This window comes from Semicossyphus pulcher, unplaced genomic scaffold, assembly GCF_022749685.1.
Source record: "Semicossyphus pulcher isolate SPU_LCO1_2020_fin unplaced genomic scaffold, fSemPul1.0.p SCAF_13, whole genome shotgun sequence".
Taxonomy (NCBI): domain Eukaryota; kingdom Metazoa; phylum Chordata; class Actinopteri; order Labriformes; family Labridae; genus Semicossyphus; species Semicossyphus pulcher.
The window spans coordinates 9,794,748-9,817,305 of record NW_027211637.1 but is presented as its reverse complement, the minus strand read 5'-3'; the positions used below and the strand labels follow the sequence as shown (position 1 = coordinate 9,817,305).

Sequence of the window (22,558 nt, the reverse complement as noted above, 5' to 3'; positions counted from 1 at the left end):
TACCTTTTTCTTAAATATGAAGATGGACAAAAAAAGACTGCCTAATTGAAGAAAGCTATAGCTCTATTTATGTGTTATATTATAGTAACTTCATTAACTTTGTGGCTCTTTTAATGACTGTGCTTCAGTTTCTTATTTGTGCTTAAGGTGTTAAATGAAGCACCAAGAGGGTTTTCTTTCAAGAGGGTGTGGACTTTGTGGGTTTAAACACAGATATCTATTACTGCATCAATTTGCTTGACAAATAAAAAGCTTCCCTCAAGGTCTTTTCAAAATCTCAAAAAACTATAAAACTATATATATAAAAAAATTGTTCACATTTATGACATGAGCTATGGGCCCCAAAAAAATCTGATAAGATAACCCTTTATGCTGATTGGGAGACGATGGAGACTGAAAAAGTTATCACGATTGTCAATCACTGTGGTTGATGCAGAATCTCCAATTCTAATCTCAGCTGTAATATTCAACACATGGTTTAAAAGATTCAAGACTTGTGATCTTCAAGTCCAAGGGCCACTTTTCACGGTCTTTTAGGCTTTGCATTACACAGCATATTGGTACCATCTCTCGTTGTTGTTCTTGTTAACGGACTGTATCTTTGAGCAGTGATTTTATGGTCTGGTGCATGATCAAGAATGTCATGTAAAATGTTCTCTATTCCCTTTGATAACAGCCAGTGCTTTTGCAATCTCATGCCAAAACATCTGTTTTGGGGAACCTACTACATTGTACAACCAATATGTAGGTCCCTCCACATTGTGTTTAGATTTTTTTAAGCATGTTTTCTTTTTTCTTTTTTTATAATGACAACTAGAGAGAGACAGGAATGTAATGTAGTGTGTTGGGATGGCATGCGGCAAAAGGCCTGGGCTGGAATCACACCCAGGTGGCCCTGTTATTGACTCAGCCTAAGTACAAGGTATGTGCTCTTCCAGGTGAGCTCCTGGGCCAACAATGGTGCTACCCTCTCACCATTATGGAGATCTAGTTGCCTGGTGTTGACCAACCCCTTGAAAGAGTTTGGGATATTGTCTTTGCATCTCTGATTTTAAGTCTGTCACTGATATGTTTGTACCAATTCTCAGCACACAACTAAACTCAATGGCAATTTTTATAAATAAAAGCATAAAACATGGAACGAAAAATAACCACAGCTGAAACAAAAGATATTACAATATTTACTACTCTTTTCTATATTTACTGGCAGGAAAAACTGTTGCATGATCTGATCCACAAAATGGAGAGAGAAACAGCCCTGAAGCCTCTATGGAATGGAGCACAGCAGCTGTCCAGAGCTCCCTCCAGGGGAACATGCAATGTGTTGATGAAAGTTAAGAACAACTTCTTTATGGTTCCAACGGTTAAAGTCTCCAGCCACAATCACAACAGCTTCAGGCTGCCAGTCCAATGCCAACACAACTAGCTCTAAAAGTAACTCTCTCTGTATCTGAATCTGTCTGCATTTACATTTTTAGTTGCACCTCTTAAGAAAAATTGTCTTTGTTATCTGATGTCCTACATTTTTTGGAGTGTTTTTCTTATGCTGTTGTGTGTATTTAAGGTTTACAGCGAGTGTGTTGTATGTTTTCTCTATCCTCTGCAATGTTATAGTTCCTCCACAAGAGGGCTCCTTCCCCATAGAAGTAAGCTTATTCTTTACAAGCAGTACAATACCCTCTTCTTTAGGTTTATCTGTTACTATAGTTCTGTATCTACCAACTACATATCTGAGATAAATGTACATTTTTAATTGTTTTTTTTTTCTCCACTGTCTGACACATTTTAGTACCTCTCAGAATACAATTACTAATTTCTTCCTTTCATGTGAAAACGATGATGAGTTCACCTATTTCAAAGGCTAAATACACTATTCAACCCCTCTTTGATCATTGGCAAAATGCAAAAATGTTTTCAACTTTAATTATCTGTATGAGAAATAACAAGTGGGGACATGCAAAGGAGTAGGGAAAGGTCAGACTGGGGTGGAAGCAAATGCCTGCTTGTGTGTGGATATTGTATTAATTTCCCTTGTTGCTGAAGAGCTCCTCGATTACTTGAGTGATCTTTTGTTGTGAGGTCCAGATGCTGCAGAAGGCTGTTTACAAATGAGTGTGGTTTTGCTAAAGGTTTCTGCACGCTTAAAATCAGTTTTTCTTAGCAACTGTTGCCAAATACCTGCTCAAGGTGGATTAATGTTGGGTCTCTATATATAATATAACAAAGAGTACGGTGTAGACCTGCCCTTTTTGTAAAGATAACTTTTGTTAAGATTTGGCGCTATATAAATAAAAATGTATTTATTGATTGACTATAGAGCCTTCACAATGCTCAGTGAATGTCTCTTTCCATTAGAGAGGATCTGGCCCTCGTGAAATTTCTTTGCACACATTCTATGGTATGTGTTCCAAAGAGATAGCGAGAGCATGCAGGTGTTTGTCTGTGTGTATGCGGTATATGTGTGTGTTATTCGCATTAGATCTTGATGGAAGAGCTTGACTTCCTCTCTGCATTCATTTTTAATTGCTGGAGGCTCATTGACTGTATCCTGTGTTTGTACCTGTGTTCCTGTTTATGTGTGTGTGTGTGTGTGTGTGTGTGTGTGTGTGTGTGTGTGTTCGTGCTTGTGCGCGTGTGTGTGTGTGTGTGTGTGTGTACGTGTGTGTGTGTGTGTGTCTTTGGTTTTTTGATGTACACAGATAGGACCAAATCCTATTAGACTTGTTTTGTTTCAATCGGAAGGTTGGGGCTGTGATCCCTGACTGCTACAGTCACATGCCAAAGTGTCCTTGGGCAAGACACTGAACCCCAAATTCCTCCCAGTGGCATAGCATATGAATGGTCATAGATCTGATGGGTGAATGTGACATGTAGTGTAAAAGCAACTTTGAGTGGTCCCAAGACTAGAAAAGCGCTATACAATTACTGTTTGCTGCATTTAACTACGTCTCTCTCTCTCTCTCTCTCTCTCTCTCTCTCTCTCTATCTATCTCTCTCAAACCTTTCCTGTCTCTCGTCAGGTGTCACTGTCTAATAAAGGCAAAAATGCCTGGGAAAAATCTTCATAAAAAGGTGATTAAAAAAAACAAAACAATAATAATAGGAAAACACTGATTGCTTACATTTTGCTAGCTTACACTCTGCTGCACTGTTGTTGTATACACACATGATGGCAGCAAGTGCAACTTGCTGTGTGGCTTTTTTTTGCCCCAATGACACTATTCTATTTTTCACATGAGGTAGTGTATTATTCTTGCATATACCCCAACCTGCATTTTTAGACTGTATCTGGGGCATTTAGTATTGTTATGTCGGCATCAGAACAACCCAAACTTCAATAAAGTACGGCCCTTTTTACTTTGGTTTGAATTGTGAGGATAAGGTTACTATGATTCTATATTTATCATACTGTCAACAAATCCCATGTAAAGACAAAACTAATTATATGTTTATATGTCCAACTATCAGTGATTTTAGACTGCTTTCACCAGCATCAAATTTCCACAGAAATTTTTCCTAACTGATCATTTTGGATTTGAGAAAATGCTAAGAATTTTCCTGAATCAGCTGGGAATGGTTGTTTTTGGTAAACCCCAATGTGTGCACTTGTTAGGGACTATTTTCAGCTTGTAAGCGTCAATGAGTTTTTATAGCAGCAGGACTGTCCACATGGGATTGACTCAAAACAAAACACAATGTTTATCATTATGAATTGAAAATGTAATTAATTAATTAACCAACTTGGTCATACACAGTCCAATGATGGACGCTTCTTACTTTTAGTCTTTTGCCTCGCTCCTTTCACCTTAAACACCACCACGTGATTTTCAGAGATGGATGAACAGATACACAAGAACAGAGTTGAGTCTTAGGTGGCAGCTTTGTCATAAGAACTCCTTAAGCCTCCTCAAATACCATTTTAGCTAAGTTTAGACTGCACACACACACACACACACACACACACACACACACACACACACACACACACACACACACACAGATGTATATCTTTAACCTCAGTGCCTCCTAAGTCTGACTTGGTAGATAGCAAGAGATCCTGTGCAGCCAGACTTCAGTTAAATCCATTCAATTGTTCACAGAAACATCACTGTGGGATTTATATTTGAAGTTTTGTTGAGTTTTAAGACAGAAAAGATAAGAACAAGTTAAAGTTACTCAAAAAGTTTGGATAATGTACTTGAATTTTTAAAATTCCTTAGTCGCTGAGAGTTAAATCCACACCTTGGTTTGACTCCTGCACCAAAAAAAAAGAATCAAGTAGGTTTACACAAGGTATTTGACTTGGTGTTTAGGTGCAGAACAATGAACGTGATGTTATAATTTTATATCATTAGATATCTCTTTGTATGGCCCTGAGAGCTGCATGGTAGACTGTTGTATATGTAGCCTACTATGGGGAAGTGCTCATAAAGCCTACTTCTCCTCCATTTCCTGCATCCAGCAGGTTGAGATCTCAGTTTGTGTATTTGTTTTACAAACAACAGATACAGCCTGAGGTTTCCCACTCTGTTGTCAGTGTAGAGCAGACCTTTGTTCTTTTGGTTTGTACTCTGTTCCTTCCTTCAAGCTATTCTTCTTCTTCTGTATTTTGTGTTTCAGCTGAATCTCACCTTTTTTTTTGTCCAATTTTTTTTTAATTTCATACAAATGTTGCATTTGTTGCAAAAACTGCATTTCTTTTAATCCAATACCTACCAAATACCTAATGCAAAACATAACCGCTTTTTGTCTCTTGGTGACATGTGAGTACTCAAGATAAACACAAGGATAAAAGTAATATATCTTCAGATGAATAATAATAATAATTTTGTTTGTTTTGGCTGCAGTTTTGGCTGCTTTACAGTGAACAGAGAGTTAACTGCTGCCTAATAACCATTCCTCTATAATTCCAGCTTTCTTGTGTTCTCCAAATGCTGCCTCAACAAAACACCATCTGTCCATTCAGATAGGTTAGGACTCTTCTTAAGCTCTCCTTTATCCGCAGAGATAATAAGCACTTTCACAGCCCTGGCATATTAATAACATCATTTTATTCCCATCTGTGGGAACACATTATGTCAGGGCATTAATTGCTAGGGCAGAAAGTCATGATGAGTGCAGATAAGTCTGACATTAACAAGTCAAATGTCTTAATCCAAATATGGTATGGTTTGGAATGTGAATAAAAGTTACATTGGGAAGGTCACTCACTTTAAACAGACAAAGTACTATTTTGTTTCTCCCTTTGTTTTTATTTTACTCCGAGGGCACCTATAACCTTTTTGAAGGTAGGCTTAATTCCTGTCCACCATGCAACTTAAAACATGCTAAACTAGGCTACCCCCAAAGTCCCACTCTCTCTGTAGCAAGAAAGAAGTTGCAAAATAATTGTAATATAGGCAAAATGAAACCTTACAACCACAAGTAGCCAGCAGTTGCACTAGCTGAAAAAGTATAAAATAAATGGCATCAGTAAACTGCTCTAAGTAAAAAGATGACAGTTCTCAGCAGATTTTTTGCATGTCAGATTATGTCCTGGTGAACTGTAGCATGATGTTATTATAATGAGATTGATGAGGCTGTACAGAGACAGAACAGTGGTGTTTTAAGCTCATGCTCACAATGGCATAGCTTAAATGCTAATGATGCAATGTCTCCAATCTAAGTTTAACATGTCACTATGTTAGCATGCTAACATTTACCAACTGCAAATCATGAATATCTGAACACATTTTTTTATCAATTAGCAAGTTGTTGTGATATTACAACCCCGGTCTCCTATAAGTTATTTTTGCAAATTACTAAACTGCTTCCAAAGTTACAAAGTCAAACCACTGAAGAGTGACTGAAACTCAGGATTTACCAGGATGTTGCTGGGATGGATGTTGGGTGGCTAAGGTTTTGGGAGAATATGTTTTTGGCTGTAGTTCCTAAGAATGGATAGTGTGTTGCAAGATTGCCTTTTTTTTTTTTTAAGATCATTTTTTGCCTTTGCCTTTATTTATAGGACAGCTGAAGAGAGACAGGAAAAGTTGGGATGAGAAAGTAGGGGATGACATGCACCAAATGATCAGCAGGCGGGGAGATGAACCTGCGATCGATGCATTGAGGACTGTAGCCTCTGTATATGGGGCGTCTGCTCTACCAACCGAGCTAAACCAGCACCCAAGATTGCCTATTTTGATGGGGAAAAATATGTCCTCATCTAACATTATTCTTGTACATCAAATATCAACAATTTCGCAACATTTTATCAGGTATGTTAATAAACACCATTTTGCATTATGTTAAAATTGAACTTGGCCGGCATTATGTTTTCCTTCAACGTGTTCTTGCTGTTTCAGGGCAATTTCAATCAGTACAAAATGAAAAGAAAACAGGCTGCACGGTGGTGCAATGCGGCGCTTCAGAGCTAGAAGGCTCCTGGTTTTAATCTTGGTTTGGTTGGGCAGCCTTTCTGTGTGGAATTTGCTTGTTCTTCCTGTGTCTGTGTGGGGTCTCCCCCGGTACTCCAGTTTCCTCCCACAGTCCAAAGACATGCTCGTTAGGTTAATTGTGGACTCTTAAATTGTCTTAAGGTGTGAATGTGTGTGCTGTGTGAAAGGTTTGCTGTGTCCAAAACCCTATACTAACGTACTACCTACTACATACTCAAACAGCATGTACTGTATACTGCCTACTAACCTGACTATTAAGATGCCGGTGGCATCACACTTAGAGTCGTCTTCCCATATCACGTGACTAAATCGTTTATGTATGTCCAGTCTGATCTCCGGTCCATCTCCGCCATAGTAGAAGCTGAACAGCCGCAATGCATTTTGGGGCGGTTGAGTACAACCAGTGAGCTCCCGTCTCATCAAATATCCGGGCCAATCTAGTTTACATCTGGGCATTTCTCGCATGCACAAAATTGCATACTATGAGATGGGGACGCATGACATACTCAATTTTACGTCACGGTTAGTATGATTAGTATGATAGTATGTGGTTTCTGAAACACCGGTTGTCTGTCTCTAAGTGTCAGCCCTGAAATTGATTGGCAATCAGTCCAGGGTGTACCCTGCTGGGCCCCAGCGACCCTGGGCAGAATAAGGATAGATAAAGGATAGATGAAACAAAAACTTGCTAAATTTCAACAAACATTTATTTGTGAATTCTATGACAAACAGGAGGCAGTTATATCTCATTTACAGCTAGCTACATCAGTTGGAAAAAACAAAACTCCCAACACTTTAAAAAATGCACATGGATCAAATGTTCCTATTTTCTTCATTTAATGTTTGATGCCTTTTTGTTTCCCATTTCTTCAAAATGCACCTTTGTACAGAAGAAATGCTCAAGTGTGGTCTATAAGAGGAGAGAGCTACATACTTCTACAGCAACCTGGTTCAGATCAGCTGTTGACATTCAGCTTTTCTCAAAGAAATAAAAGGACAGAGAGTACAAACCTTTACTTTCTTTCCAAGTTGCAATACAAAGGGACAGACACATTTCCTTACAGTGTACTCATTTTAGATTTCTTTCATTGCATTCTCCTTTTATTCAAGAATCAAGCGTTATACAAAAAGACAAGAGTAGGTTATATATAGCGAATATACAGGCAGTCTCTAGGTTATAGTTCAGCTAACTTTATGAACAGCTAAGGGTTCCTGTACACATACCCAGGGTGGTATAATAAAATGAATGGAATGGAGACGTTTAAAAGGCTGGAAAGACGATACTTTTCTTACAGGCACACACAGAAAGGGAACAATGAGACCCATGGTTTGTGCCATGCAACCTGTATGAACTCATCAGTCATTGGCTGGTGATGCTGTGTGACATGTAAAACTGTCTGTCATTGGCTGCAATTTCTAGTACTCTCTATAACCTGAGGGAGAGGAGCAAATGTAACACCTGGCAGGCAGGTGGAAAGGCTGGAGAGACAGAGACATAACTGACCGATGACATCATAGTCAGAGAGCAATTTGAGTGTTATGTAGACTGCGTCATTTCAGATTTTTACATTAAATGCAAGAAAATACGCATTTGGTTTATAAAATACCAGGAGGAGCTGTAAGATGTATGTCCAGCTGTAATACTTAACATCGGATGTTTGCTTTAGCAAAAGTCATTATTAAATAATGATTATTCCATTTTAAAGTAATAAAAAAGTTCTCTTTTAAAATATCAGTTAAAAAGGTGAAATGTGTTTCCACTTTTTCTGTGTCCTCTTAATATGACATAAACCCAGCATCAAAACAACAGTGATAGTTTTATCCACAACCTGAACATGTGCTGGGTCTTCATCTCATCTAAAACAAGGAATATGCTCAACTTCATATCAGAAAAAGTTTAAGACAGGTAAGACAATGTAACCTTTATCCGAATCTTCAGCTATTTGGAGGTCTGGTCACACAAAAGTGAAGCAAAACTAATTTCTAAGGCATACTGTCCTATGAAACCTTGACACTGAGATCCCTTATTGGCTTGCAACACGCACTGTCCGTCAGAATGTATAAAGTAAAACAACCATTGACGATCAATGTAAACATAAAGTCAGTCTACACCTACCGCAATACATCAAATTAAGACATTTAATCTTAATTCCAGACGTAATGAATCCAGATTAGCATAATAACAGTTTGTACTTAGTTGGAGCCAAATATTTCCAGAAAAGTAAAAGTTTTAATTAAACAAAGACATCTTTGTAGAGGAAAGGCACAAGGTGACTTTCTCATTGACAGCGAGACCAAAAGACAATAGGACTAAGGCCCTGGTAGCAAGTATGTTAAGAAGAGTGATGCACAGTTATGTCTTTTACAACATGTCTCAGAGTATAGTAACGGTGTAAAAAGTGTAAGAGGTAGAACAGAATCTGCTTTAACTTTCTCCAGGTCAAAAGATTCTGTTAATCCATGAAATTGACAGCATCGTGACTTTTCAAAAAAATTTGTATTTAAATCACAAAATATGTCTGTGCTTAAATTATATTTGCACAGAAACTTTGAATAATTAAATTCACGTAATGTTTTAAGTAAACAACCAAAATTTCTACAATGAATTTCAGTGTTTTATATAAAAAAAGTTCTTTCAGGTTTGTGCTTTTATTTTGAAGGTATTCGTTTTTTCTTTACTTTAAAACAAAAATCTTGTTTGTTGTAAACCTGTTATTAGCATCTTCTGACGTTTTACATGCTACATGTTTGAATTTGAAATGCAATGGAAAAATGTTAAGAATAAACTGAAGACTAAAGCCTTATGCTTCTGTCGCTTTGCAAAACATGCTTTTTAAAAAAGCAGAAACAGAGCCAAACCTAATATTTCAGTATGATAAAGTTTCCTTGATGCGTTCAGATTATTCATCTCTGTGGGTGCTGGGAGAGGCTTTGGAAAGACTGAGTCATTATTTGAGTGTAGTTACAACCGAGAGGTTTTGGGCAAAGATTTGGCAGCTATAATGGAGACGCACAGTTTATGGGCCACACTGATGGAAATATTACTTTAGTTTTTGTATTTTTTCCCCTATAACACCATGTTTAGTCTGCGTGTGTAATGCGTCTGAACTATTTTGAGTACAGATAATAACATGTTGGTTAGCCAGTCAGCCTAATATGCAGTTTGTCCTGTAATTTGTGCACTTGCATGAGAAGTGAGCATTAGTGGCTAGCATTTGTTAAAGTGGAAAGATATGTGAAATGTCTTTGTTTGGTGTACTATACAGGCTCAACCAGTTTTATTGTGTTGGTATATTAAAACTGACACATTTAGGTTTTGAAATCCTGCAACACTGGACCTTGGAGAGGCCTGGAAGCGTATATCTTAATTGTGGTTTGATTGAATAAAGCAGACCTCCAGACCAGTGACTCTCCATTAAAAACCTTTGTATTGAAAGGAAACTAAAGAACATTTCTGTTGATGCCCTTGGGAATCGTTCTTCCTTATCTGCATCATTAGCACCAGAATGATCTGTTTTCAGCATTTCCCTTTCTTAACTATTGTTTTCAAATACATAACATTTGTGCACATCAGATTAATTCTCCCCTGTGACTACACCAGGGATTTCTTATTGTGTGATGTAACTAAAACAATTTAAAAGATGGAAATATAACAGAATGTAGAAAGGAATGTACTCAGCCTTATTAGCTGTCCTATTTGTGATGCTTTTTCAATGAGGTTATGCTAGACTATAAGATTTCCTCGGCCTCAGCCAATCAGATCAGCCTGACTTAAACTACCTGTTGCACAATTGTGACTAAAAACTAGCAAGACTATTCCTGTTCCATTTAGGCCAGAGACCTTTCAAGTGGCTTATGGTTGCAGACGGGTTGATTTTCTACCAGCTGTGAGGGATGGAATGGAGACAGACAGCAGCATGTAGCCTGTGGGTTTTTCCTCACTATGTTATTTAAATACATGCCATGTTACTGTAATGCCCTATTTTATACTGCTGAGTCAAAAATGCAGATGGACAAACGCTCAACTGCTGCTCATACACAAAAACTGGAAAAGACATTGTAAATAGATGGATAGATGCCTTGTTAAAGGCTGAGAGCCCATAGCAGACGAATTAGCACCATAACCATAACTTAATGGAAAAAGCGAATTAACAGACAAAAATATCCATATAAAATAAACAAAACAATAATAATTTACTTTCCAGAAAAAAACAAAACCCTTGGTATAAAAAGTTAATACATAGTGTGTATACTCTATTCTACTATACCTGTAAACCATTTTTTCCCTCCCTCCTCCCTGGTACAGTACTTTATTAGCTTAAGTACAGCCTGATCACAATTATGTGCATAAAAACATTTGTACCCATTAAAAAAGGCCTGCTGGGGTTATTTGTGTGTTTTATATGGAGTCCAGTTTTGGTGTGAGCTGACTAACAAGAAACCTGACAGGCACTTATATATCTGTTGATTGATTTGAACAGTGACAGTGACAGGGCAAACAAAGAGGTGAAAGGTGAAAGAAATATGATTGTTCTCCGTATTTTTTATGATTTAAATTCACTTATACTTGGGCCAGACTTTTACTTCTTCCAATGGTTTTTCACTTAGATGTGCAGACATCATCAGGAAACGTTATACTACTTAGAAATGTTTTATCGCTGAAACTGACTGTATGTAAAAGGATGAACGAAACAACCTTGTTTGATAAGCTACATTTTATAATATCAAATTCAGTAAAACAAATCATGTTTTTCTTAAAAAGTAAAAACTGTCAGTGCTTTAATTACTCTGACAGCAGATTGACAGCAACAGCTCTGTTGATTACCAAGATGATGCTACATTTTTGTATAGGGTTAGTACAGTAGCTACGCTGTCAGTGTAGTACTACTAAATAAGAAAGGTTGTGCAATAGAGAAGAGCAGAGACAAAGACGGAATTAAGAGGTGACTATATTAAAACTATCACCTCCATACACGAACACATCTGGAAAAAGACTCTCTCTCATAAAAGGAATGCATTTACTGGATTCTCCTTGGACATGGTATAGAGTTGTCATCCATTTCTGGTGATAGTAGATGATGCTTTTTGTGTTTGGATCATTATTGTATTGTATCAATTATGTAAATCAGAATCAAAAAGTCACAGAATTCAGTGTAAACCACGTTCATTTTCTGCACTTGTCTTCATAATAAGATAAATAGAACACGTAATTTGTTGGTTTGGGCTTAAGTACCTTAAAAGACCGTTGAGGCACTCTGAAAAACGGGTAAAAGAAGAGAAAAATAATCTGAGTGCATCTCTAAACAATGCAAAGCTGAATTTGCAGCGGGGCTTTTAAGTAAACCTTTCTATCAATCAAAAAAAAATTGATGTAACCAACTTTAACGTTTCAGGACAGTGTGCTGTAGGTTAAAGGACAAATCTTGACATTAGTGTATTTCCCAGAAATATGACACCAACAGGCACTGCCCTAGAATTCCCAATCAGAAGTAGGTAAGAAGTAGGTTGTCTTACATCTACAAGGTCATGGCTGCAATGCCACAGAAAATCCCAGTATTTGTTGTCAAAGTCCTTCAGGGAACATAGTGGGAAGTCGCATCTAATCAAGCCTGAAGAGCTTTTAGTTGTTTTGGTTTTCTACTTAAACACAAATGTAGGAGGTCGACTTGGATCAGATTTATGGTCTCAAGTCAATAGATCTTCAGTTTTCCCTGTTGCATTCTAATTTAATTTGAGAAAAATTCAGGTCTGCAAATGAAGCAGATAAGTCATCACAATGTGGAGTTTCCAGATCCATGTTGAACGTTGTTGTGCTAATCCATCAAAAAGGCATAACTGCATTTCCCAGCACAGCGTGTGTGTACTTGACAATGTTCAAAGAAAAATATACTCTGGCGATTGATGGTTTCAGAGTATCTAACACAATGTCGGAGATCTTTCCAGGTGTGACAGATGTTTCCTCTCTGGTTTTATAATGAAAATTCCAAAGTAACAAATGCACTTTCACTGCACATTGAAACTTTGACCAAACTCTTCGTTCCGCCTAAACCCTGCATGACTGCTGGTCCAAAAACATGATGTCATCACCATTTGTAGCGCCCTTTTTTGTGAGTTTGGCGAGGGGTCCAATCCTGACATCATAGTTTAATTTGTTGGACTCTTTTCAGTTTGTCGAGTTGTTCTCATTTAGCGTGTAAGATTAAGTGTGTTAAATTTGATGTCTTGCTGGTAGTTTTGTGATGGTTGGATCTGCTGCTGGGTTGGATTTTCAGTCCTCCCTGTCCTTGGCATCAGAATGGTACAGTCCAAGACAAGTGTAATAATGCCTGGGTTCTGTGTGTGTGTGTGTGTGTGTGTGTGTGTGTTTATGAATGTGTGAATGTGAAAGTGTGTGCGTGGGGCAGCATGTACAGTGTGCTAGTAGTGTGTGTTATGTTTGGCAGTGCGCCTGTGAGGCAGGTTTAGGTGTGTATGTACATTTGATGTGTTAAAGTGTGTTTTCATGGCAGTGGTGTGGTGCTTGTGAAGAATCAGTATTGCTATGAGCTTGTTGTGTGTCTTTGCATGTGGCAGTAGAAGTGTCGTCACTCGTTGCAGGTGTCCCCCTTCTCCTCGGTTGTTGCCGGAGACTCTTGTGGGCGGTGTTTGCACTGGCTGAGGGAGTGGCGAGCTGCTGCTCGTGATGGTCGGGCGAAGCAGGAAGACTGGCCAGCACAGTCACAGGGTGCATCCTGGGAAATGAAAAGATGTGTTATTAACCGTAACACGCAGATAAGTTATGTTTTCATCTAACACATATTTTTTTTAATGTGTTTCCGAATGAGTTTTAGAAAGTAAGAATCAAAAGATTTAGCTTCTTTACAAATTCTTGTTTTGCAGACCATTGTTTTTCCTACAAGCCCAGACAGCCATCAGTTTCCATTCATTTCTGTACAAACACACATTTTAAAAACTTGTTTAAGGCTAAAAGTAACAAATTATTTTGCTGCTTTTGGGTGTATTTTTTTGAAAGACTTCTGAATTGATCCCAGGTTGTAGTGAAGCAAACTCTGGCACAGTTCAGTCTGCTCTGTAGGATGCAGAGGTGGTACATTTATTGTTGTTGTTTTGGAGTTAGGAATAGCAAATGTCTAAATTTTGAGGTTTAGTGTCACATGCCATATTCACTTTCACCAATCATGACCAAATTTAATGCATCAATTAGTCATGGCTCAAGATCAGGCAAACCAAATTCAAAGTCAGTTTTTATACTGACACCATCTGGTGATGAGTTTACAGTCCACATTACCCCAATCTCACCATTCTCTATCTCATCCAAATGTAGTGTTTATTTCCTATGTGTATTTTCCTTTTCTTTGCAGACTGTTTTTTTTTAGCAAACTCTGGTTTGGTTGTGTTGTCTGTCAATATACAGTGTCTTTGATTACAGTTTGTGGTCCTTTCTGATTACCTAGACTAAGACTTTCAATGCATGTCAGTGAAAATGGTCTTTATGTTGCTTGTTCAGTCTTAGCAGTTTTCAGCTAGACTTGAGTAAAATTCAAGTCTGCAAAGATCTCTGTCATTGTCAAATTATCGTTACAGGTAAGGCAGAGCAGACTTTTTAAATCTATGTGCACTTACACTACATTACCCTTAAATGATGCACCAATGAGCAAAACCAATACAGGAGGATTACACAGCCTCACAAAGTTTTAAGTGTCATTGATTTCCATTTTGTGCAGAAAATAATGGAAACCAATTGCATCTGAATTTAATCAAAATGGTAGGAAACACATTAAAAGTTTTGATGTATAAAAAATATCACAGGGCCGCACCTCCGTCCCAGATCCTGCAGCTCCCGCGTTGCCTGTTTCTTTCCCTCCTCCCATGATGCTGACCATCTCCTCCCCCGCCGTCTGTCTCATAAACCTCTTATTGACAATCCTGGTGACATTGTCGTTGCCTCCACCCAACCCAGCCAACGCTCCAAGTCCTCCACCCACGGCTGACACGCACTCTGGCTTGGGCTCATCCACTGCAACCAAACCCCCCACACCCACACCTCCGAGGCCGTTGAGAGAATCTCTTGGTGCTCTCTCTGCGGGCAGGGTGACTCCTGCCTGGCCACGGCTGCTGCAGACGTTCCTGAAGAACTCCTGGACGAGGCCGCCGTAACGCTGAGAGCCAGGATCAGGTGAACAGATGGACACAACAGAGGGCTTTCCTGCAGCTGGAGGATGCCGTGCTGGACTGGCAACCTGGCTGGTTCCTAATAGCAATCAGGGAAAGATGGAGATGAAATTGATTTCTACAAATTGTAGCTGATTCTGTTGTCAGGACATTGAAGCTTAAACTGTTTAGATAAAGCAGGCTCTGGAAAGTTTTTTGTTTTGTTTTGATCTGACTTATGTCTTTAAATTTAATAGTGTTTGATAATGATTCAACATGCTGTTTACCAGTGTGAAAAGAGTATTTGTTTTGCAGAACAGTTTGAAATATTTAATTGGTTGCTTCTGCAGAGCATTATTGACTGATAAATTTCTCATCAATTTAATTTTCTATTTAGTGCAGCAGGGCACATGCTTAAAAAACACAATTATTTTTCAATGGCATAAATTCTGGGCAATTTTTTCTCTCGTCCAATGGCAGCAGGGATCGGCTCCAGCCCCTCCAGGACCCTTAACAGTGTAAGCAGTATTTATAATGGATGGATGGATGGCATTAATATTTTTAATAGATAAATGGTCAAATTGGATATGTAAAGGTCAGCAAAAATATTGGCTATGGAAAGGTCTATTTCCCCTCAGACCTGCTGACATTTGGAGGAAAAGAACAGGTGTTACTAATAGCAGCAAGAATGTCTTGTTCATACTAATTGTCCCTATAAATCATAACAGGGAGCCATCATTATTTGTAATTGTTTACAATGTGTACTTTCCTAAATTGACACATCAACATGTCCTCCCTGAAAAAGTAAAAAAACAACAACAGAAACTTACCTCCATCACCCCTCCACAGTGACTCTGTGCTTCCTGTGTGCTCCACCACGCTGAAGAGGCTGGAGAGGCCATCAGTGAGGCCGCTCAGGACTGGGCTGTCCCGGGTGGTGGTGGAGCGAGCCCAGGCCGAGCCTCCTCCTCCTCCCATGGATCTTTGCTGGAGGCTCCACAGGCTCCGGTCCCTGGGGGAGGAAGTCCCATCCAGTCTGGAAGTGGAGCCTAAAAGCAGAACAGTTGAATATCTCATTCTCACAGAGAATACTGTCTCCAGTGAAGATATATATGAAGCACATTAATGGCAAGATGTAATTACCAGAAGACACTCTGCGTTGGAGTTTGGGTGATCCATACTTGGGTGAACAGCATGGCCTCTCGATGCGGCTGTGAACTTTATCCAGGGATGTTGATATCTGTCGTGTTCGGGCCGACGCTAGTGAGGAGGTGGTTGTTGAGGAGGGGCGGGGAGACCAGGCTTTGGAGTGTAACCCAGCCCCCCTGCTGCTGGGAAGGTTGTCTGTTTGAAGCCCGATGCTAGCGTACTGGGCAGCAGTCTGTGTGGATCTGGTGGACATACCGACAGCCTGGGCGGAGAAATTAAGAATGTTTAAACCTACACTAAGAAACTTCATATATTGGTAAGATGTACTGCATCTCCATCATACCAAGAATACCTGTCTATGAAGTTGTATACGTATTTTCTAAAAACATGTAACAACTGCCTGTATCCAATGCAAATCAACTAGTAGTGGTTAGCATTATTATGATTCTGGCTAGAGAAGTCTTATCGAGAATCGTTTTTTGTCAAGTATTGTGTCCTCTTTCATATTCATGAAAACAACATGAAGACCAACAATTAGACTTGAATTTGACTACCTGACACCCAGGTTCCTTGGTTGATTTCCTCTCGAGGGAAGAGGAGCGTATGGCCTGGCGGACACAGTTGGTCATCTCCTTCATGTCATCACTTAAATTAGCTGAAATCTCTCCCATTCCGAGGCCGTGGAAAGCCGACGGGGACGTGATCCCATCGACCAAACTGTTAGCAGAGCCACCAATGCCATTGCTGACGACACTGGAGATCGAACCAGCAATACAGCCACTTCTGCTCTCCAACAGCTCCCTGTGCTGCTTGGACAGCGAGCTAAGCCACTGCTCGTATGAGGACGAAAAGGAGGATGGAGGTTGTTGTTCCTGAACCTGCAGGGTTTCCACAGCAGCCAATCCTATGTCTGAGCCACTCTGTCCCAGGAATGCGCTCCCATTCTGCGCCTGCTGTGGCTCTTTGGCCTCCTGGTTCCTGTTTCGATGTTCCATGCGTCGAACAGCAGGAGGGCTGTAGTAGATGCGGATGCCGGTGCGGTCTGGAGCAGTGTAGCTCCTCTGGACTGACTCCAGGTCCAGCTCTGATCCCACTAAGCTGCTGCAGGAGCCACTGGGGCCATCCCAGGTTTTACAAGTGTCCCCAACCTCTGGGGTCTGAGAAGGGAAGAGAAAGTGAGACAAGAGAAACCAGTCTATTTATGAATGTTTCAATTCCTGAGATAAGTATGATTAAGAAATTAAATATCTTTTTTTAGTGTTAAGGAATAAATTAAGCCTTTTAACACTTGTCTTCCCAAATATAAGTGAAGATAAAAAAGTAATGACAATAATTTGGACATTTTAAACCAGTTAACTAGAAAATATTATTCACCTCATTGGTCAGGTAGGTCCAATTCTTCCTGGTGAGGTCACCCAACTCTGGACGATTGAAAAGAGGCAGAGCAGCAAACTGGATATTCTCCTCTTGATTGGCTGTCCCATTGACCTCCAGTCCATCCAGCTCGGCTGTGGATTTGGTCCTTTTCATTGAAAGAGTAGTTGATGAGAAGAGACAAGATAAGTTATGCGTACTTCTTTTTCAAGATGAGAAGGTAAAACATATTTATGAAACTGTTTTTAACATTTTGCAAATAGAAGGCAGTGATGAAACAGTCCAAAAGAGTTTTTCAGGATTTTTTTCAGATTTCGTCACATTAAGGATAAAATTTTCAAATTTCTTGAGGTTAAGATAAAGTTTTGAATTGTTACCTTGGTGACCCTGTTCCATTAGCGACAAATGTTTCTGCAGAGGACTCGCCAACTGTCAACTTCGACTGTGAGGACAGAAGATTAGACTGTTGGTCAAAATGAAATAAATGATTCTATTGTTTTTTTTTTTTGTTTTTTTTTTACAGCTTATAACATATAAATGCCCAACAAATCAGTCCCAAGTTTTTCTGTTGCATTTTTTACTTCTTTCCTGCTCTGCAAAACACACTCTGTTGGCCCCATCTTTCAATGTCATCCACCTCTTCTGAAACTGTTTTGGCAAGAAAGTGGAGACAGACTAAAATCTATCTGTGGCAGACAGCGTGAAACTCACACACACCCTCACACACGGATAATAGTGCTGAGTCAGTGTGCCTCTTGATCTCACACTCTGAAGCCATTTCCCCTTAGAGGAAAGAAACCAAAGGAGAGAGAGCTGAAGAAGAGAAAAGGGCATCTGCAGATTATGCGCTTAGTTGTGCAGACAAACTGATGGTCTTTCCCCTGCAACTCACTGAACTGCAGACCAGACAGTCTGGATGTGTGCAATATACAGACAGATAGATAATATACATCAGTTCAGAATCACTGGGTTACTTGAACCTAAAGAGGACTTCTGCACTTGGTACGTGAGGCTTGGAAAGATTGAGGAGCCGCACAACTAACTGAAATAAAATAGTAGTTAGCATATGAGTAGTAAGTTAGGCTTTGATTGATCCCTGCCTCCCTGTGTCACAATCAGCCCCACCATCTGTTCTAAATTGCATCTAAATAAATTAAATTCTAAAATGATTCACAACATTAACAGATTATTTTACTAACTTAAGTCCAACAGAAAAAAAGCTGGCTGCCTTTACACTAACCGGCCAGATGGGGGCACTATAATCAAATGTCAGAAGTCTTTGAAAGGCCCAAGAATATGATAAAAGCAGAGCAGATAGTAAATTAGATTTGTGGGTGTCAGAGCATGACACAGACACAGTCAGAGAGACTGAGACAGAGTGAATTAAAGTATGACAAGCTTCGGCCTCCTGCCAAGTTTCCATGGAGGACACAGTCCCTTAATGGAAGGAGTCAGACGGGATCACACTTATCAGACAAACAGGAGGAAGGAAGAGGAGGCAGATGGACAAGAAGGGCAATGAAAAGAATTATTGGAAAGGAAAGCGGGTGAGAAACCTTAAAGGAAGCACGGACAGCAGACAGAAGGGAGAGGTGGAGGAGTTCTGACCTACTAACTGTATTTGGGTCTTTATGTCTGTGTGTATTTGTAGAAAAAAAGCTATGAGTAATGACCACTTTAAAAACTGATGCAATCGCACTACAGCCCTGACATGAAGCAGCAGCTTGGCCGTGTCTGCTCTGGTGTATAATCAGACCGACCATGTTTTTCTGGAGAGTGAACGTAACATTAAACCTCAGTTCAACCACTGTTACCTTATGCACATTAAAGGCTGTTGGTTTTCTGTCAGCATCAGCAAAGTTTCCTGACAGGAAAATACGGCCCTAAAGACAGCAGCTGGTCAACTTTTTAGAATATTTTGTCATTTTAAGTGTAGTGCAGTGAATTCTGGAGTACACAGAGTACTCCGATTTTTCAGCTGATCAGATGCAATGTAAGATTAGGCTTTTGTATGTCGGAGCAAATTTTTTTTTGTCAAACAAAAAGCAATATTCCAGTTTATAAAAGGGTTTGAAAAGTAGATGTTAGGCTTTTTTCAACTGGAAAATATCACTTTCTCGCTCTTAGACTGTGTTCAAACCATAAATAGCAACAGATTGACCAGGTAGGTAGCACTAGACTGCTGCGTAGGTGTGTTGCTTAAGGTACTCCTGAGAAGTTGAAGTACAATCTTGGACATCCAGTTTTAGTAACAGAACACTGTTACTGTAAACACTGGAAAAACTAAAGGTTGAGTTTATATTTGTATAAGAGACCTAGAAACACATGTATCATATTCTCAATAAGAGACAAAAACTAGCAGTAGCAGCTGATTGGTCTGTATTGTGCAGTTGCACAATGTAAGGTGTGCATGCAATAGGTGAAAAGACACCTCACTTTTGTAATAGTTTGAAATGTTTTTTGCATCAGCAGAACATAGCTTGTGTTTGCCATCTAGGCTCCGACCTCATCACTCCTCGCACATTTATTTTACATACATAATTTTGAGGAGTGATGAGATAATATCTTAAACCCCCCCTAGCAGGAGCCTGCAGGTGGATGCGGGGCTGGTGGAGGAGCTGAAAGTATGAGCGCAGTGCTGGTGCAGAGCAACGGTGGCAATGACAGAGCAGAGGGAGAGAGCGGAAATTTTGCAGCTTAAATAGAGAGCTAAATCGTGAGGAAGTGTTTGTCAGGTGATTGTGGAGAATAACACATGTCAAGTTTGAAATCAGTGCAGCTTGAGTTGCCTGCCCGAACTAGCTTGCAGGCATTGGTCCATGGAATTTGATTCCATGGAGTTATGACTCAGGTGGTATGACATTTGTGGCAACATGTGTCAGTTATAAGGACAGAAAACTAAAATTACCCATCCCTTTGAAAAAAACAAAAAACAAAATAGCATGCTGTGTGTAGTAGAACTCAATTTTGGCTCAGCTGGAAGATGCTCTCTTAAAATCAATATACTTTAAATGTCCTCTTTATCCAAGACATACAACCCCATCCTGTCAGATTCTATCATCCCAAGATACTCTCTCCTTATCTCTTCCTCATCTTTGACATTTCTCTCTCTCTCTCCCTCATGCACACACACACTTTTAATCATGTAGCTCCTCATACCTTCCCCTGCTGTGCTGTGGCCTCTCTCAGCCTCTGCTCCCACTGAGCTCTCTCCTGGCTGAACCTCTCCAGCAGCTCCAGCTTCTCTCTGCCCCAGTTCCTCTCTCCGATCTGAAGCTGATTGGTTCGTAGGTCGGCCACAGCGGAGAGACAAATAAAGAAGGAAAACATCAGAGGGGAAAAAATAAGATGGATGTGGAGCGCACACCAGCAGAATATGACGGCTGAATTTCCGAAAACCAGGACAATGTTCAAAAAGTAACTACCCTTGAGCTAACACAACAAATTGGATTACAGGCTCTTACATTTTTATAATTTGGCAATGAAACTGCCCAACTTTAAATCTATCCACAATAATCTAAAAACAGCCATTTAAAGACCGTAAGACTTTTTTTTGTTTACAAATTGCATACAACACAATTTTCTTTATCTACGTTTAATAACTTTGCCATCTAACTTTACTTATTCCACATTCACTAAAACACACACATACCTGTTTAGTTAGGTCCATCACTGCTGCGTAGGACTCTGCCAGGAGATGCTGGTGTTCTTCACGCTCCCTCTTCAGCGCCACCTTCAGGTCTGGAGGCTCCAGTGCATCAGTGGTGGGCAGAGCTGCTGCTGCTTTGCCTGCTTTGGTCTCAAGCTGGAAGGAGAAAGACACAGATCATAGTCAATATAAAAGTTACACCAATTGTATCCTAAATCCTTTGTGACAAAAATACACAAGTCATGCTGTATTACATTAAGGACTTCAAATGATATTTTGTGACCATGAAATACAATTAATTTCCACATTTGTGAATTTGTGCAAGAGAAATGTGTATACAGACATCTTGAAAAACAGACCAGTCTTTTCCCGAAACATAAAGTGCAGTGCACTTGCCTCAAGTGTCTGTCAATAAAGTTGATTACAAGTTAGCAACATTTTTAAATAGCTATTTAATTTGGGAATCATCCTGGAAAGAGATAACACGGTATGTCAACACTAATCATCATCTGCATGGTGGTAACTTGTAATTTGCTATTCCACCCAAGTGTGTTGCCAGGTGGAGCAGACATTGTGAGCCATTTGGTATGGCCTGACCTGACCTGGGATTCATTGCACTGACAGTGATTGGGTGATATGGGGCACCTGTTGGCAGGCTGTGTTAAAGAACACTATTTGAAACATTTTGTCAGTGCATTTAGCCTAAATCTTCTTCATGACTGTGGCCAACTTGGTGGAGGAGAAGGAGGCTACTCTAGGCAGCTGCAAAGCTACTCATAGCACCAGCATTATGCAGAGAGACAATGACACTTTACAATGAATAAAGCTTGCTCTGTAAACTGTAATACTTTTAGTTATTAATCATTTTTCAGTGAAATCAGATGCAGAAAAGGGATTCAGAATTCAGAATTTTACACAAGCAGAAGTTAATTAAAATATGCAGCATTTTTTGGCATGATAATGAAGTTAAATTGAATGTACACCGTATTATAAAGTAGGGCTTTTTTATTGTGTTAAAAGATTGATGCATGAATTTGTAAGAAATATTATTGTGATATGGCTGAACCAATACACCAATGTTTTCAAAATATTGTTGAGTCATTTCATCTACACATATTAACTTTATTAAAAAGATCATCATATATTTTGAATGCAATGTAATTAACTGGGTAGTAAACTAGTTATTACACTAAAATTGAAGTTCAATATTCCCTGGTGAGTATAAGAGAAGTGTGGAAATACACAAAGTACAAGCATATTAAAAAGTTGCTGCAGCACTGCCCTTTAGTAAATGGACACGCTTTCTATAAAAAAACAATTGCAATGACGCACACAGAAACACATACCACACAAATAAGTACTAGTTATCGTAAATACATCTTTGACTCATTTGACTACAAAGAGGCTTTTTATGGGAAGTCCCAGCATCTCCTCGTGTTTCTTCCTCATGCAGGACAGTTTTATAAATGACTTCATGGACACTTTCGAAGGCAACACATGAATAGAGGGTAATCTAAAGTCTCCAAACAGCTGAAATACTGAATACTGAATGATGTTCATATTGAGGTGAGGGCATAATAAGATATGAACAGTGCAGAATATTTTCTCTTTAACTTTCTGCTGCTTTTTTCCACTTCGAAGATCCCTCCTGCTATTCCTTCCTCTCTCCCCTTTACTTCTAACCCTTTCTTCCCCTCTCTCTATCCTTCTCACCCCTCGTCTCTCATGACAGCATTCTCTCCCTCTATTTTGAGCTTTTTCACGCCCTTTTTCGCTCTCCATAAATCTGGCACGCTGT

The 22,558-nt window shown here is 39.5% G+C and overlaps 1 protein-coding gene across 1 annotated transcript in view; it reads right to left on the bottom strand.

The window, feature by feature from the left end:
- Positions 1–7,155: 7,155 nt before the first annotated feature.
- Positions 7,156–22,558, bottom strand: part of mtcl2 (microtubule crosslinking factor 2) — a 104,840-nt gene continuing 89,437 nt past the window's right edge. The window contains exons 16-24 of the mRNA XM_069659457.1: positions 20,764–20,916; positions 20,271–20,387; positions 17,489–17,553; positions 17,112–17,259; positions 16,292–16,894; positions 15,732–15,999; positions 15,419–15,637; positions 14,255–14,688; positions 7,156–13,168 (exon numbers count right to left, since the gene is read on the bottom strand). Coding sequence (XP_069515558.1) covers positions 13,022–13,168; positions 14,255–14,688; positions 15,419–15,637; positions 15,732–15,999; positions 16,292–16,894; positions 17,112–17,259; positions 17,489–17,553; positions 20,271–20,387; positions 20,764–20,916 — 2,154 coding nt within the window. The 3' untranslated portion in view covers positions 7,156–13,021. The remainder of the gene's footprint in view (positions 13,169–14,254; positions 14,689–15,418; positions 15,638–15,731; positions 16,000–16,291; positions 16,895–17,111; positions 17,260–17,488; positions 17,554–20,270; positions 20,388–20,763; positions 20,917–22,558) is intronic.